Below are 14,411 nucleotides of genomic sequence, written 5' to 3' on the forward strand. Positions count from 1 at the left end.
AAAAAAAAAAATGTGCCAGCACATACCAAGCTAAAATAAATTAAACAAGATGCACTCAATTAATAATTTATAAAAAATAACAATATGCAATGGGAGATAATTATCACATGTGACTGAATAATTACACTGATCATCATACAGCAATGAGTGTTTTTAAGACATTAACGATAAGTTTGCATGAAAACGAATAAAGAAACTGAAATAAACATGATACTGTAGGTCTTTATATTTTCTACATTATTCCATTAAAAGTTATTAAAAATATTATAAATAAAAACTAATCTAAGAATTCGAACATAGAAAAATATTGAAAAATATTCAACTTGCAACCAAACAAAACTGATTATTAATGTAGAGCATTGGTGAATAAATGTTTTGTTCTCTTTTTCAATTAATATTTTTCTAATTTTGAAATCTTGGATTAGTTATTTCATACTTTAAAAAAAAGGTAAATCAATTATTTTTAACTTTACTAAACTGACCAGGACAGTTTGAAAATCAGACTTGATACAGCTGTTATTTTTCTATTCTTTGCTTTGTAGATTCCTAATGCAAAATAAATGTTTATTCTATAAACCTCATTGGTTTTTTTTTATGTAATAAATGTTTTTAGCTTAAGGAGGCTCCTGGGTACAAAAATTTTAGCAAAAAATTAAACCTTTATTTTTTTCATTACAAATTTTATTTATTACACAATTAGTTGATACTTTATGATATGGTACAAAAAACAACCCACAAAAATGATTTGGTTTGGCCCAAGATGACTTTAAAACTTGAAAAAGCTCCAAATTATCTCCCTTTGGTGCAAAAATTGCCATTTTTTGGCCTTAAATTTGAAATATCCTTTTTAACTCATCGGTGACCTATATTTTTTATGATTGTTTTCAAATAAGCTGTACATAAACTAAATTATTGTAAAATTTAAGCGATTTCTTATATTAGGTTATTTTTTTATTTCGATATTTCCTCTTTTTCTCCAATTAGAGAAAAAAAGGACATTAACATTAGAATGTATGCTTTTTCCAGAGACAGATTTTAGCTTAAATTGACGGTGACCCCATTTTTTTATTTCATTTTTCTTTTAAGTATATGATAAAGTTCATTTATGAAAAAATATAGCGAAATCCTATATTAAAAAAAAAAAAATCATTTATACCCAGGTGCCCCCTTAATGTGAATTCTGAGATTAAGGAAATATATATCTTTGTTAGTGAAATTTAACCTGGCTATTGGTTGATATTAGTTTGTCCATTTTATTTGCTAATAAAAAATGTATATTGTAATTTGTTAGTTTATTATAAGCTTTATTTACATTCCTTCATTTATTTATTAAAAAATAAAAATCAAGGGGAGATAACTCAATTTTAATTAATACTGATAAGAGTTTTCTCCCATTGCTTGAAGGTTCTAAAGTTTCCACACTATTAATGGTTTCCAGTTGCATTTCTCTTTCAAAAATAATCGATCAGCAATGAGTTCTGAAATTATCTGAGACATTGCTGAAATCAAACTTTGATATAAATATTATCAAAATCTGGCAAGACTTGTATATGTGAGAGCACTTGTAAGACTGGACGGGCACCTGTTATTTCTATATCCCCAACAACGCATCGTATGGGGGTTGAAAATCAGATTTGTAACTGTCAATATAACAAAATGATTATGCTACAAATTTTGATAATTTGTTACAGATATAGACGGAAATAGACACAATGTTGTCAAGTTAGAGTTTTTGTCTAGAATTTGTCTAGTCAATTTCTCCCATAATCTATCAATGTTCATTCACTATAAACTTTTATCTAGAATCTCTGCGTGCCAAAACATTCTTCTTGCCAACAATTTTCATCAGCTGACTACTCATGTAATATGGTTTGTCTGCACTGCCATCATTCCTTTCTAAATCCTCCACTGAAATTATAAAAGGTCAGATGATATATCTGCACTTTAACAAAAACGCACACATACTTAACATAAGCCTGACTTATACAGTAAACTCCACCTTATGGGATATCGGCTTACGTTATGTATTCATTTCAAAACACCAAACCATTCTAGTTTAATGCTTATTGTATCATGTAATCAAATATAGGATATATAATATATTGGCAAATTGGACAATAATAGTCAGGAAATTTGTTCAAAACCATGCACACTCTGATATTTTCGATGTTTGATAATGGACCTTGAAGTTACACAATTACAATCTTGCAGACAAGAAAATTTAGCTATACTGATAAAAAAGGAACTATTTCTTAATAAATTGTTGTTTTTATTCATTGTCTTCAAAGTATGTGAAACAGAAAGTAGTTGTCTGACAAAAAAAACCCATTATAACTCATCATTTGATGTGGAACATTTACTTTTATTCTGTGTGTATTCATTATTATTCATTGGATACCAATTTTCATTTTTTCTTTTGTACAGGAAAACCACTAATTTAAATGTTAAACAATGAGATGTATTTACACTTGTTTGCATATTTGTCCGCCATTACGTAAAATCACACAGGTTCCTGTAAACTTTGACATCATAATTTACACGTAAAATATTTGACGTCACAATTTAAGTGATTGTTGCTTGACGTCAAAAGGTGATTCAGAGTCAATCTAAGGTCATTCAGAGACAAGATACAGCTAAGTACCAAAAGTGTAAATACGTTCATTAGGAATTCTGAATTAAGCAAACTTGTGAAATCAATTATTCACTGGATTAGGTCAGGTGGTAGCTTTTGAGTATAACTTTCTTTTTTTTGGTCCAAAATATAACACCAATATACTTACAGAAACATAAGAATAAGGTATCTACTGCCATACCATACACACTGAAAAAGGCACTTGCTATGATGTAAGCTCCAATAATTACCAACTGAAAAAGGGAAAATGTAAATGATGGCTAAAAGTTTTTGGTATAAATCACTTCTCAAACATAGATAAATTCAATGAACACATTATTATACATCTTATGAAAAATAGTTAATAATGTCAACGAAATTAATAAACCAATGCATGCTGATATACTAAGCTAAGTCCTGTATATATATAAAAAAGAAGATGTGGTATGATTGCCAAAGGGACAACTGTATGCATGTTTAGTTTTGAATCTTTAATATATTATCAACAAATAATATATTTAAGGTGGTACCTAACACTACAGGGAGATAACTCTGTAAAATCAGCAGAACATTTTAATGACGTTGTGTTGTTAAGGGAATATTAAGTTTCTGAACAATGATCAAAATAAGTGTTTGTCAAACTGCTATATAACCAGTGTAATTTTTCTGATTAAACTGTTGGCCCAAGGTGGTTTATCAGGTGCTAAAAGCGTCAATTTTGTCGATTTTTCATCCCTTCTTTTGACTCCGAAGACCCAGGGATGCTGGTTAAGGTATCCAGCTGTAGTCTACATTAAGTGGACCCTAGTGAACAAATTTACCCAACAGTTGTTAGGTGGGAGTGAATCTGATCTTGGTTCAGCAGTCTACAAAAGGTCATTTGGACCAAAAATACTGAATTTCACTATTTTTGCCGATTTATGACTTTGAATGGACCCTAAACTGGAAGCAGTTGTTTCCTTTGTGTATTTCAATAATAATAATGATCAGTAGTTATATGGCTGTGGGTTTGCACTATTTTTGCAAGTTTTATGCCTCTGAACTTCTTGTGTAAGATACAGATGTGGAGCCTAAACCTCCAGAAAACCGTGTTTTTAGCCAATTTCAATTTTCCAAGTCCGTATTTGTGCTCAAAATGATACTTAGACATGAGAAACGTGAATATGGATATAGCCTCAGGTTGACGGAACATTCATAACTTTTAAAATAAGTATCAGAAAGTGGACTTCTAAAAGTATGGAACGCCATTGAAGCCAATAACAGTTATTAGGGTACGCCCGTCATATGACGGTCACCGCATGGTAAGGGTTAATAATCTAAAAAAAAAAAACATGTTTAACCCAGCTGTAATTTTTTTGCGCCTATCCCTTGTCAGGAGCTTCTGACCTTTCTTAGACTTGTATGATCTTTAATTTTAGTTTTTTTTTTATATATTTCAGAGTTAAGTGTGTTGTCCATTATCAATGAACTAGCACATATTTTTGTTTAGGTGCCAGCTGAAGCCCTCCACCGGGTGGGGGATTTTCTCGCTGTGTTGAATGAAGATCCATTAGTGACCTTTGTCTGTTTTCAGCTCTTTTGTTGGGTTGTTGTCTCTTAGATAGACACATTCTCAATTTTAATCAATACACAGCACCTGGATAACATGGGAAAAAGTGATTGATAGAGACATGATATTTTTTTTATTTTCTATACATATCCATTTGTTGATCATACTTTTCCTTAACAGTTGTTAAATAATTTGGTGTATTTAATTTATTCTTCAGAATCATTTATTAATATTTTCCAGTGCATGTTTGTTTACATTATTTCATCACAGTTTTCCCCTTGCATTTGTGCTGTACAGTTGCTGAAGTAAAGTAAACTGCAAATTAGAATAGGGGGATTAGAATAATTCAATAGCAGTACTCTTTCAACTCACCACAATAGGAACAACATAGAAGTTGAGTGTTGGTGTGTAGGAACTCAAGAATGTTATTCTCCCATCAAAGAAAAGGAATGCAAAAGCACCTGAAAATGTTCAATGTATCTGAATCATTGTTTAGTTTTGTATATATATTATTATTTCAAAATATCCTAATGTAATCAAGAACTTGTCTCAAATAGAAATCTTTTAACAACTATCATATCACGATCACACCACATGGTGAACTTTACTAACACAAAAAATTGATGCAATCTAATTACAGTGTTTAGGGAGCTACCATCTGATTTTTATGGGGGGGGGGGGGCTAGGATGAAATTTGAAAAAAATAGGCAGGACAGGAGTTTTGAGTAAAAAAAAAAGGCAGGATGAGACACATGCAAAAAAAAAAGTCAGGATGACAATTTATGTAAAAAAGGTCAGGATAAACTAAAAAAAAAAAAAAGCAGGACCGGATAGAGTGAAAAATAAAAAGGCAGGACAGAGATTACAACTAAAAAAAAATGCAGGACAAAATTTTTCATCCTAGTCCCCCCATAAAAATCAAATGGTAGCTCCCTTAGTTATATATTTTTAAGCTGGCAAACTGATTTTCCAATCAGATGTGATCTGTTTGTGCAGTGTTTAATATTCTTAAAATTTAAAATAATAAAAAAAGTTAGCAAAATGTAGTCTAGGGTGTAAGTTTACACAATTCTTTGAATAGAAAAATGTCATGAAAGCAGATAGGTACGTCAATCAAATGATGGTCTGAGAACACAGTTATTTTGTAGTACATTTCTTTTAGACAATAAATGGAATTTAAAAAAAATACTCCCGTGCTTTCTCAATAATATTTTACTGTGTGTTGTACTTCTTTTGAGACAAATTATATCAAAATTATAGCAAACTTTATAGTTTCTAATTCAAAATGTGGACAATTTTATGTTCAGGGGGTCATAAAATTTGTTGACAAGCTTCCGAAGTGCTAAGTTTTATATACTTTTTCAGCTGGAATAAATCACTACTTGAGGGGGCTTGCGGGTCTAAATCATTATTTTTTTGTAATATAGGATTTTGCTATATCTTTCTTTAAAAGAACTTTATATTAAACTAAATAGAAAAATAAAATAAAAAAATGGGGTCATTGTTCATTTACGCTCGCAATCTGGCTGCGAAAAAGGCATACATTTTTCTGAAAGTACCTTTTTTCTGTTGAACAAATAGAAGAAATAGAGATAATATCGAAATAAAAAAAGTTGGTAATTACAGAAATTGTTCAAATTTTACAAAAGTTTAGTTTAAGTACAGCTTATTTGAAAATTATAATAAAACATATAGGTCACTGTTGAGTTAAAAATGACATTTCAATTTTAATGCCAGAAAATGGCATTTTTGCACCAAAGGGAGATAATTTTGAGCTTTCTCAATGATATTTACATTTTAAAAGTCTTCTGGGGTCAACGTGAATTGATTTGTTTGAGTGATTTTTGTACCATATATCACAATTACAACTAATAAGGGTAATAAATTAAATTAGTAATGAAAAACAAATGTTTAATTTTTTTGTGAAATTTTTATAACCATTGAGCCTCCTTTACTTTAAAATTCTTATATCAATTTTTTTTTATATTGAAATTTTATCCCCCTACTTAGGAGATAACTGTATTGTATTTTAAGCTCCGACGGCATCAATTGGGGATTTGATGGTTGCAAATTAAGTTTACTGGCAACGTCTAAGCGACCATCAAATCCCCAATTGATGCCGTTAGAGCTTAAAATACAATATTGTTATCTCCATTCTAATGAAACTGACATAAAACAATGTTAAAACATGTATTTAAATTTGGCATATGCCGTCTGCACTTGTGTGTGTGTTCCATAACATCAATTGTCAACTGATGCCATGTTATAAGTGATGTTATCCAATCAAAATGAACGTTACAAACATTGTTGCATTAGAATTGCTATTTGTGGCATAATTAAAACATTAAGAAATAAATTTGGAAGGGATATAAAAAAAATTGGCAAGTAACACACTGTCCAGACTAGGGACTATATTTGTGGACAACAATATTCAAAGGACAGTCACTGTGTTCCCAGACCTATGAATTTGGAGGCTATGAGAAAAGCTGACCTGAAGCTGCTACAACTACAAGTATTCCAATAAATAACAGGAAATCTGTAACTTTGTCTATCACTACTACCCTACAATTCAAAAAGTATAACAAAAGTTTCAATAACTTAAAAAATAATTTATATTCCCATACTTTTCCCTTATAAAGGTTTACTTTTACAAAATGTGACTTGGATGGAAAGTTTTCTCATTGGTACTCATACCACATCTTCTTATAACTACAGGAATATCATTCATAGCTGACATTTTTCGAGAGATGGACCAATTTTAGATAGCAGTTTAAATTTATCAAAACTAGCAATGTAACTGAGGAGTGAAGTCACAAATGTAAAAATCAATGTATATATGTAAAATGACAATAAGCTGAGTTGATATATTAAATTCTACAAATAATGTTTTCCTCATGAAATTGTTTTCCATATAAACCAAGAAATCAGCTGTTATATCTATTTCTGTATTTTTGATGTTACCATTGTTTGTCTATCACTACAAATCTATAATTCATAACAAAAATTGAAAATTGTCAATTTTTCAATATGTCAAAATTGTCAAACTCCATTTTATCATGAGTAACAACACTTTAAATTTAAAGTTAAAAGATTCATTCCAAGCTAGAAAGGACCATCTGTGCATTATCATTTCATTCTAAAGAAAACCCAGTTCAAATTATTTTTTCTGAATTAAAATGAATGGCCATACCTGACAATGTTCCTCAGTATAAGCATGAAAACATTTTTTGCCGAAGTGCAAAAGTTTTTACCATGTGCTGCTATCTGAAATAATCAATTTTAATGTTTCAGCTTTTATTTTCTTAAAATAATGAATTGAATAATTTTTTCTGCATTTCAATTACATAAATAGCGGAAACAATTTAAAGTTTGTCGTTGTTTTTTTCATACATCTATTAAACATAAACTTTTTTGACAGGAAAACTAGAGGATCTCAAGAGGCTGTTTTGCTCACCAATTTCTACTTTGGTTGAGGAATCGTGAAAAAATAGATTAAAATCATAACAGGTACCCTAATGAAGATTGAGGCCACATTTGGTTTCAATATTTGCCCAGTAAGGAGTAGGTTCAGTAAAACCTTTTTTTGGCCCCAAACTATATCAGTTTCACAAAATTGTGAACATGTAATCTTTTAGCTATTTACTGGAAAGTAGAATGCTTTTGCTAAATACATATGGGCTGTTTTTGACAATACGATGCACATATATCGGGTCATTGAGTCATGCTAAATTACTGTAATCTACACAATTTCAGCATTTTAGGTTAAGTTTTAGACAAATGAAAGTGGCCACATTCGTGTTCATTCATAATATTGAAATGTAAGTTGTATTTGATAATAAAACACAACATATATAAAGGTTGAGGATGAACACAGATGCAGCCACTTTCATTTTTGACAAAAACCATACGAGAAGTGACGTTTTTTTGCATATTTGATATATTTTTCATATCTAAGCTTGAATTGGAGCCTTTGTAATGACTAAATCAGTTAAAATCTTTCACATAAACTAATTGAATCAATTGAGATAGACACTCAAGTGTTTAAAAAGTGTCTAAAATCTTTCGTCAGATGAAACTGAATTTTGAGGCCTAGATCGGCCATTACCATACCAGATCTTCTCCTTTATTAAATCAAGAGTGCACACACTGAAATGTCTAGCTTTCTTTACTTATCATTGATATTATGTTGATAGTCCTAAGTATAAAGCTTTATTAAAAACTGTCACTCATATAAACTTAACATTAACCAAGATCACTATCCCAATGTCGAGCTTTCGGCTCGACAAAAATCCTGAACAGTAAATCAGTAAACAAAGTAGCAATGATTTAAGCTATAATTTCAACATCATCAAAAAGAATGTTCACTGCAATTTTAAAAATACACATGCATCATTTTTTAACATAATTCTTAGGAAAAAAATTGAGAATTTCAATTTATGTTGAAAATTGATATTTGTATGGCACTTTTTAGATGCATTTTACAGATTTATATCTCTGGTTCAAAAGTGTCTTATTTAATTTCTATAGATATATGAATGCTACAGTTATTTCTTTTTATATTCCAGTGCAAAAGAACTAGTTCTTAGGTTGCAATTTTTTTTCCCAAATAAATGAAAGACTCCCTCTCCATTTTTGTATATGTTAACTTAAATACAATAAAAAAAATATTTTAAATTAATGCAGACAGTAATCTACTATATAATAAAAAACAAGAATGTGTCCAAAGTACAAGGATGCCCCACTGGCACTATCATTTTCCATGTTCTATGGACTGTGAAATTGGGGTCAAAAGTCTAATTTAGTTTAAAAATTAGAAATATCATATCATAAGCAACAAGTGTACTAAGTTTCAAGTTGATTGGACTTCATCTTCATCAACTACCTTGACCAAAAACTTTCACCTGCGGACAAACGAACGGAAGGACGGACAAACGGAGCCACAGACCAGAAAACATAATGCCCCTCTACTATCATAGGTGGGGCATAAAAATAGTCCAGACCTTGCTGCATTGTGAATATGATAACTGTTAATAACATGAGCAACATGATAGATGAGGAGCAGGATCTGCTTACCCTTCCAGAGCACCCAAGATCATCCCAATTTTTTGGGGGGATTAGTGTTGCTCAGTCTTTAGTTTCCTATGTTGTGTACTCTTATTTGTCTGTTTGTCTTGTTTCCTTTTTAGCCATGATGTTGTTAGTTTATTATCGATCAATAAATTTGAATGTCCCTCTGGTATCTTTTGCCCCTCTTTTTTAAACCATATCTTACCATTATATAAGCATTTTTGTTTAGAAACTTCATAACCTTTTCTAAACACCAAAAACAACATTTAAGACATCTGAAATAGAAAAAAATTCAGTTGAAACTCAAAGTAAAGATTTGTAATACATGTCAAGGTAACAGCCAATGGTCATATTTATCATAATTTATAAAGTATTTTACTTGTAATTCTTTCAAATTTCTAAAATAAAACTGCTCCATCGCCATTCAAATTCTACCGGTAGTTGTTACTTGACTTCAAAAGTTATTCCACTATAGAAATATCAGTTTTAGTATCAAACAGTTTAATTGAAAATTTGTTCTACTGTAGAAATATCAGTTTATGTCAAAGTTTTAACTCAGCTTGTAACCCAGTATTTTTCAATAAAATGTAAACAAAATTGGCCAAGAAAATTTGTTCTTAAATGAATGGTCTCTGCTGTTATATCCCTTGTCATATAGCAAGTCTTTTTCAAAGGGTGTAAATTTACGTCATTTTTGCCTACATCGTTATCAAGTTCTCTTATGTATGAGCGAAAAACTACTAAATTTTTGCTGAGCGAAAATAAATCTAACATAAGAGTACTTGATAATGATTTAGGCAAAAATGAGCGAAAATTTACACCCTTTGAAAAAGACTTGCTATACGGCATGACAAGGGACTGTAACTTACTTCAAGAGGACTTTCGCTATAGGATTTTCTTTTCCTTTGATTTTATGATCTAAGTATTCCAGAACAACTCTGATCATCTGTATAATGGCAATAATAAGAGAACCAAAGGCTAGTGATCCTATATGATATCTGAAATGTATAATATTTAAATACATTATTACTGTAAACCAACTTATTTTCGCGGATACTTAATTTCGTGTTTGGTCCTATCTAGTCGACTTCGGGGCTATTTAATTTCGCTATTTTTCTAATTTACTTGAGGTCTTTAAAAAAGAAAAGATCCAAGTGATACATATTCCCAACGATTTAAATTCGCGTTATTTTTTTACTCGCGAAAGTCGCAAAAATAAATCGCTCGCGAAAATAAGTTGGTTTACAGTTTGTTGAATGATTAGTGTACAGGTCCGTAGCCAGGAATTTCCAAGGGAGAGGTATTTGGACTCATGAACTCGACTTATTTAACAGTCACAATTTAAACAGAACGTTGACTTTAACAGTGCTTATTTGTTTTCAAGGACCCCCCCTGGCTACGGGTATAGTGTACAATTAAGTAATATACAGAAAGGGAAATGAACCTTTATCAAATTTCCTTCTCGATACTATTTTATAATCATAAACAAGCTTATGTTTAAGTTTGCTAGAAATCCAGGATAGTCCAAGAAAGTTATTAAAATTTCAAAAACTTTAACCACAGAGTGATATTTTAGGATGACAACAACGGAATGTAGGATAGCTATGTCTCACTTTTGTGACATAAGTTGCAGGCTCAACAAAAAGAATAGTAGAATGAGACATTGATGGAAAATTGAATTACCAAGAATGTATACCAGTAAAATTTTTAACATCCATCCAAACTTGTAAATTGGGATAGGTGGACTGATCTCATCTTGAATTCCAAAAGAAATAGATGGTAAATCCCTAATTCCTGTGGAAATAATGTTTTCACATAGCAATATAATAAAATTCTAAGTTAACAGGCTATCTTTACTTTTACTCTTAAATTTTGGTTAAACAGAGAAGCAGCAAATAAAGTCTTTCATATTTTGCTATGCAAACAGGGGAAATAAATCTGCAATTTCATTCTTATGAGGATGATGGGGATGAAATCAACACCCTCACTCCTGCTGCACACTTAACTATCACTCATAATCTGATTTGTATGTTCAAAAGCTAAAGTCAATCATCATCAGCTTGGACTTTCCATCTCATCTCAAGGTCCTAATATAAAATAATAACTTTCACTCAAGTTAATACAGAATATGAACTTTTCATCTCAAGGTCAAACAGAATATTAACTTTCCATCTCAAGGTCATACAGAATATTAACTTTCCATCTCAAGGTCATACAGAATACTAACTTTACAACTCAAGGTCATACAGAATACCAACTTTCAATCTCAATGTCATACAGAGTACTAAATTTCCATCTCAAGGTCATACAGAATACTAACTTTCAATTTCGATGTCAAACAGAATACTAACTTTACAACTCAAGGTCATACATAATACTAACTTTACAACTCAAGGTCATACAGAATACTAACTTTACAACTCAAGGTCATACAGAATACCAACTTTCAATTTCAATGTCATACAGAATACTGACTTTCAATCTCAAGGTCATTCAAAATACTAAAAGGTACTACCTGAAAGCCCTCCACAAGGAACCTGACAGGGGGAACAATGGCAAGTCTTCTGGTTTAAAGAAGGTCCAGTAGTAGGAAGCAAATGCCCCTGCTAAGACCATCTGTCCAAGTGCTATAGAGAAGTTGATTAGCCAGAACAACATAAACAGGTTGTAAATCTGTGAGTATAATACAAAGCTAAAAAAGAAGAAAAAAGTCAGAAATTAGAATGATTATTATCAATGGCATCATATTTTAAATGTTGAAATATTTTTACAGTTTAAATTTTTGCTAATTTGATTATTTTTTAATTTACATGAAAATTAGAAATTTACACTGAGCATATGATGAATTACATAATAAGATCAAATAGAAGTGAAGTAAAATTTAACAAAAACTTAACAATTGACCAATGAAATATGGAAATGAGGTCAAGGTCAAAGTAAACAGTCTAGTTCAAGCATGTACAGTGACCTATAGTTTTCAATTTCTGTGTCATTTGGTCTCTTGTGGAGAATTATCTAATTGGCAATCATACCATGTTTCTTTTATATAGACCCAATTTTTTTTCAAGCAGTCTCTGAACCATGAAAATGTTGTCAAGGACAATGAACATAAGACAGACAGCTAGACATAATACATATAGGAAGATGTTGTTTAAGTGCCAATTCGACAACACTCCACCCAAGTAACAATTTATAAAAGTAAACCATTATAGGTCAAGGTACAGCCTTCAACACTTCAAAAAACCTTGCATAGTTTAAGTAAAAAATCTTCTTTCTATTATTTAAAATGTATTCTTACTTTTCCTCTTGATTCTTTAGAAAAGTACAAAATTCACTGCCTGTTTCATTGGCCTGAAATTAAATGAGAGTCAATAAATTAAACAAAAAAAATTGTTTATTTAAATATGATACATTAATTATGAGTTTGCCAGTCATTAAAGAAAATAAAACATTTTCCATTTTTTTTTTTTAATTTCTTCAAATGTTTCAATGAATAAATAACTGATTAATTATATATCTTAAGACTATCCAAAAAGGATTATACTTATTAATATGAGTAGAAGTTTAGAAAATCAAATATGATACACAGATTTCAATTAAACATTTTCCCATATTTTTCCACAACACCTAAGAAAACATCTGAAGCCTGAGACCAAAAGTAATTGTTTTCATTATAAGGTCAACAATACGAAAAATTGAGGCAAAAACCTATAACAATCTCAACTCTATTTCGATGAATTATCACAGAATACATGTTTTGAAATTCAACTGAAGTTGACTAGTCTTTATTTGTAAGATACCATTTCTTTGTGGATTTCATTAGTAAAATTTTCTTCAATCATCCATAAAAATGAATTAATCCACAGGACATAGAAAGATTTTGATCTTAAAGTTATATTAAAACATACTGAATTATCATCACAGACTTCGCCAAAAAGTTGTGACGTAGCACTCGTTATCTCATCAAATTTCCAAGTGCCGTTTGGATATGCATACACAGATTTATTATTAAATGCAAATGACTGAGCTCGACCTGTAGAGGCTAAATATCTGAAAACTGTTAAAGAATATACATAGGACTCCTCACTCCATTGTTAATTGAATATCTTTTTTGTATAAAATTAAAAACACAAAATCATATCAATCACTTTTCCTTTATTGAATCGAAATTGCAATGAAATTGCATAAAAGTATCAAAATATAGATTTAAAATGCTAAAATTTTATAATATAAAAGGACAAAGATATATGTTTAAATCAAAAATTAAAATAAGATAATAATTCATGCTGATTTCATATTTTAAAAAAGCTAGTGGTTTTCTGAAAAGGATACACTGCTATTGTAAGCCAGTAACCAAACACAATTAACTGCAGTACAAATGGAATCAAAGGCCAGATCAGGGTAAACATCATGGTACCAACAGCCCTGAAAATGTATATGCACAATAAAATATAGATATATGAGGGCCAGATCAGGGTAAACATCATGGTACCAACAGCCCTGAAAATGAACATGCACAATAATATATAGATATATCAAGGTCAGATCAAGGTAAACATCATGGTACCAACAGCCCTGAAAATGTATATGTACAATAATATATAGAAATATCAAAGTCAGATCAAGGTAAACAACAAGGTACCAACAGCCCTGAAAATGTATATGTACAATAATATATAGAAATATCAAGGTCAGATCAAGGTAAACAGCATGGTACCAACAGCCCTGAAAATGTATATGTACAATAATATACAGAAATATCAAGGTTAGATCAAAGTAAACATCATGGTAAAAACAGCCCTGAAAATGTATTTGAACAGCAATAGATAGAAAAAACAAAGGCTATGATGTCAAGGTAAATTTCATATTACCAACGGCCCTGCAAATGTATACCGGTATATACAATCATATATAGAAATATCATATGGAGTTCATTTCACATCAGTGAGCAGTGGCAGATTTCTCTAAGCTTGGCTATATTTACCACATAATATTAAGTTTTTTCAGGAATTATGCCCCCCTTTCAAAATTCCTGGACCCAACCCTGATGCGAGATGTCACATCAGACATAATGCTTTTAACATTAACTAAGAGGTTTGATATTAGTGATATATTCCATTTTCCTTGAGACCAGAGAAATAATAATGTTTGTCTCCTCTGACAATAAATGATGTTTCATTCAAT

The 14,411-nt window shown here is 30.6% G+C and overlaps 1 protein-coding gene across 3 annotated transcripts in view; it reads right to left on the bottom strand.

Moving 5' to 3' along the window:
* Positions 1 to 1,048: 1,048 nt before the first annotated feature.
* LOC134707920 (choline transporter-like protein 2) overlaps positions 1,049 to 14,411 on the bottom strand; it is a 43,000-nt gene continuing 29,637 nt past the window's right edge. For 2 of the 3 annotated variants that reach the window (XM_063568086.1, XM_063568087.1), the window contains exons 13-23: positions 13,560 to 13,652; positions 13,136 to 13,277; positions 12,526 to 12,578; positions 11,743 to 11,919; positions 10,097 to 10,225; positions 9,433 to 9,502; positions 7,351 to 7,424; positions 6,652 to 6,722; positions 4,533 to 4,621; positions 2,781 to 2,865; positions 1,050 to 1,908 (exon numbers count right to left, since the gene is read on the bottom strand). In XM_063568086.1, the coding sequence (XP_063424156.1) occupies positions 1,796 to 1,908; positions 2,781 to 2,865; positions 4,533 to 4,621; positions 6,652 to 6,722; positions 7,351 to 7,424; positions 9,433 to 9,502; positions 10,097 to 10,225; positions 11,743 to 11,919; positions 12,526 to 12,578; positions 13,136 to 13,277; positions 13,560 to 13,652 (1,096 nt within the window). In that variant the 3' untranslated portion in view covers positions 1,050 to 1,795. Of the gene's footprint in view, positions 1,909 to 2,780; positions 2,866 to 4,532; positions 4,622 to 6,651; positions 6,723 to 7,350; positions 7,425 to 9,432; positions 9,503 to 10,096; positions 10,226 to 11,742; positions 11,920 to 12,525; positions 12,579 to 13,135; positions 13,278 to 13,559; positions 13,653 to 14,411 lie in introns of all 3 variants that reach the window. The other variant, XM_063568085.1, reaches the window with a different exon arrangement.

Source organism: Mytilus trossulus, chromosome 2 (assembly GCF_036588685.1).
Source record: "Mytilus trossulus isolate FHL-02 chromosome 2, PNRI_Mtr1.1.1.hap1, whole genome shotgun sequence".
Lineage (NCBI taxonomy): Eukaryota > Metazoa > Mollusca > Bivalvia > Mytilida > Mytilidae > Mytilus > Mytilus trossulus.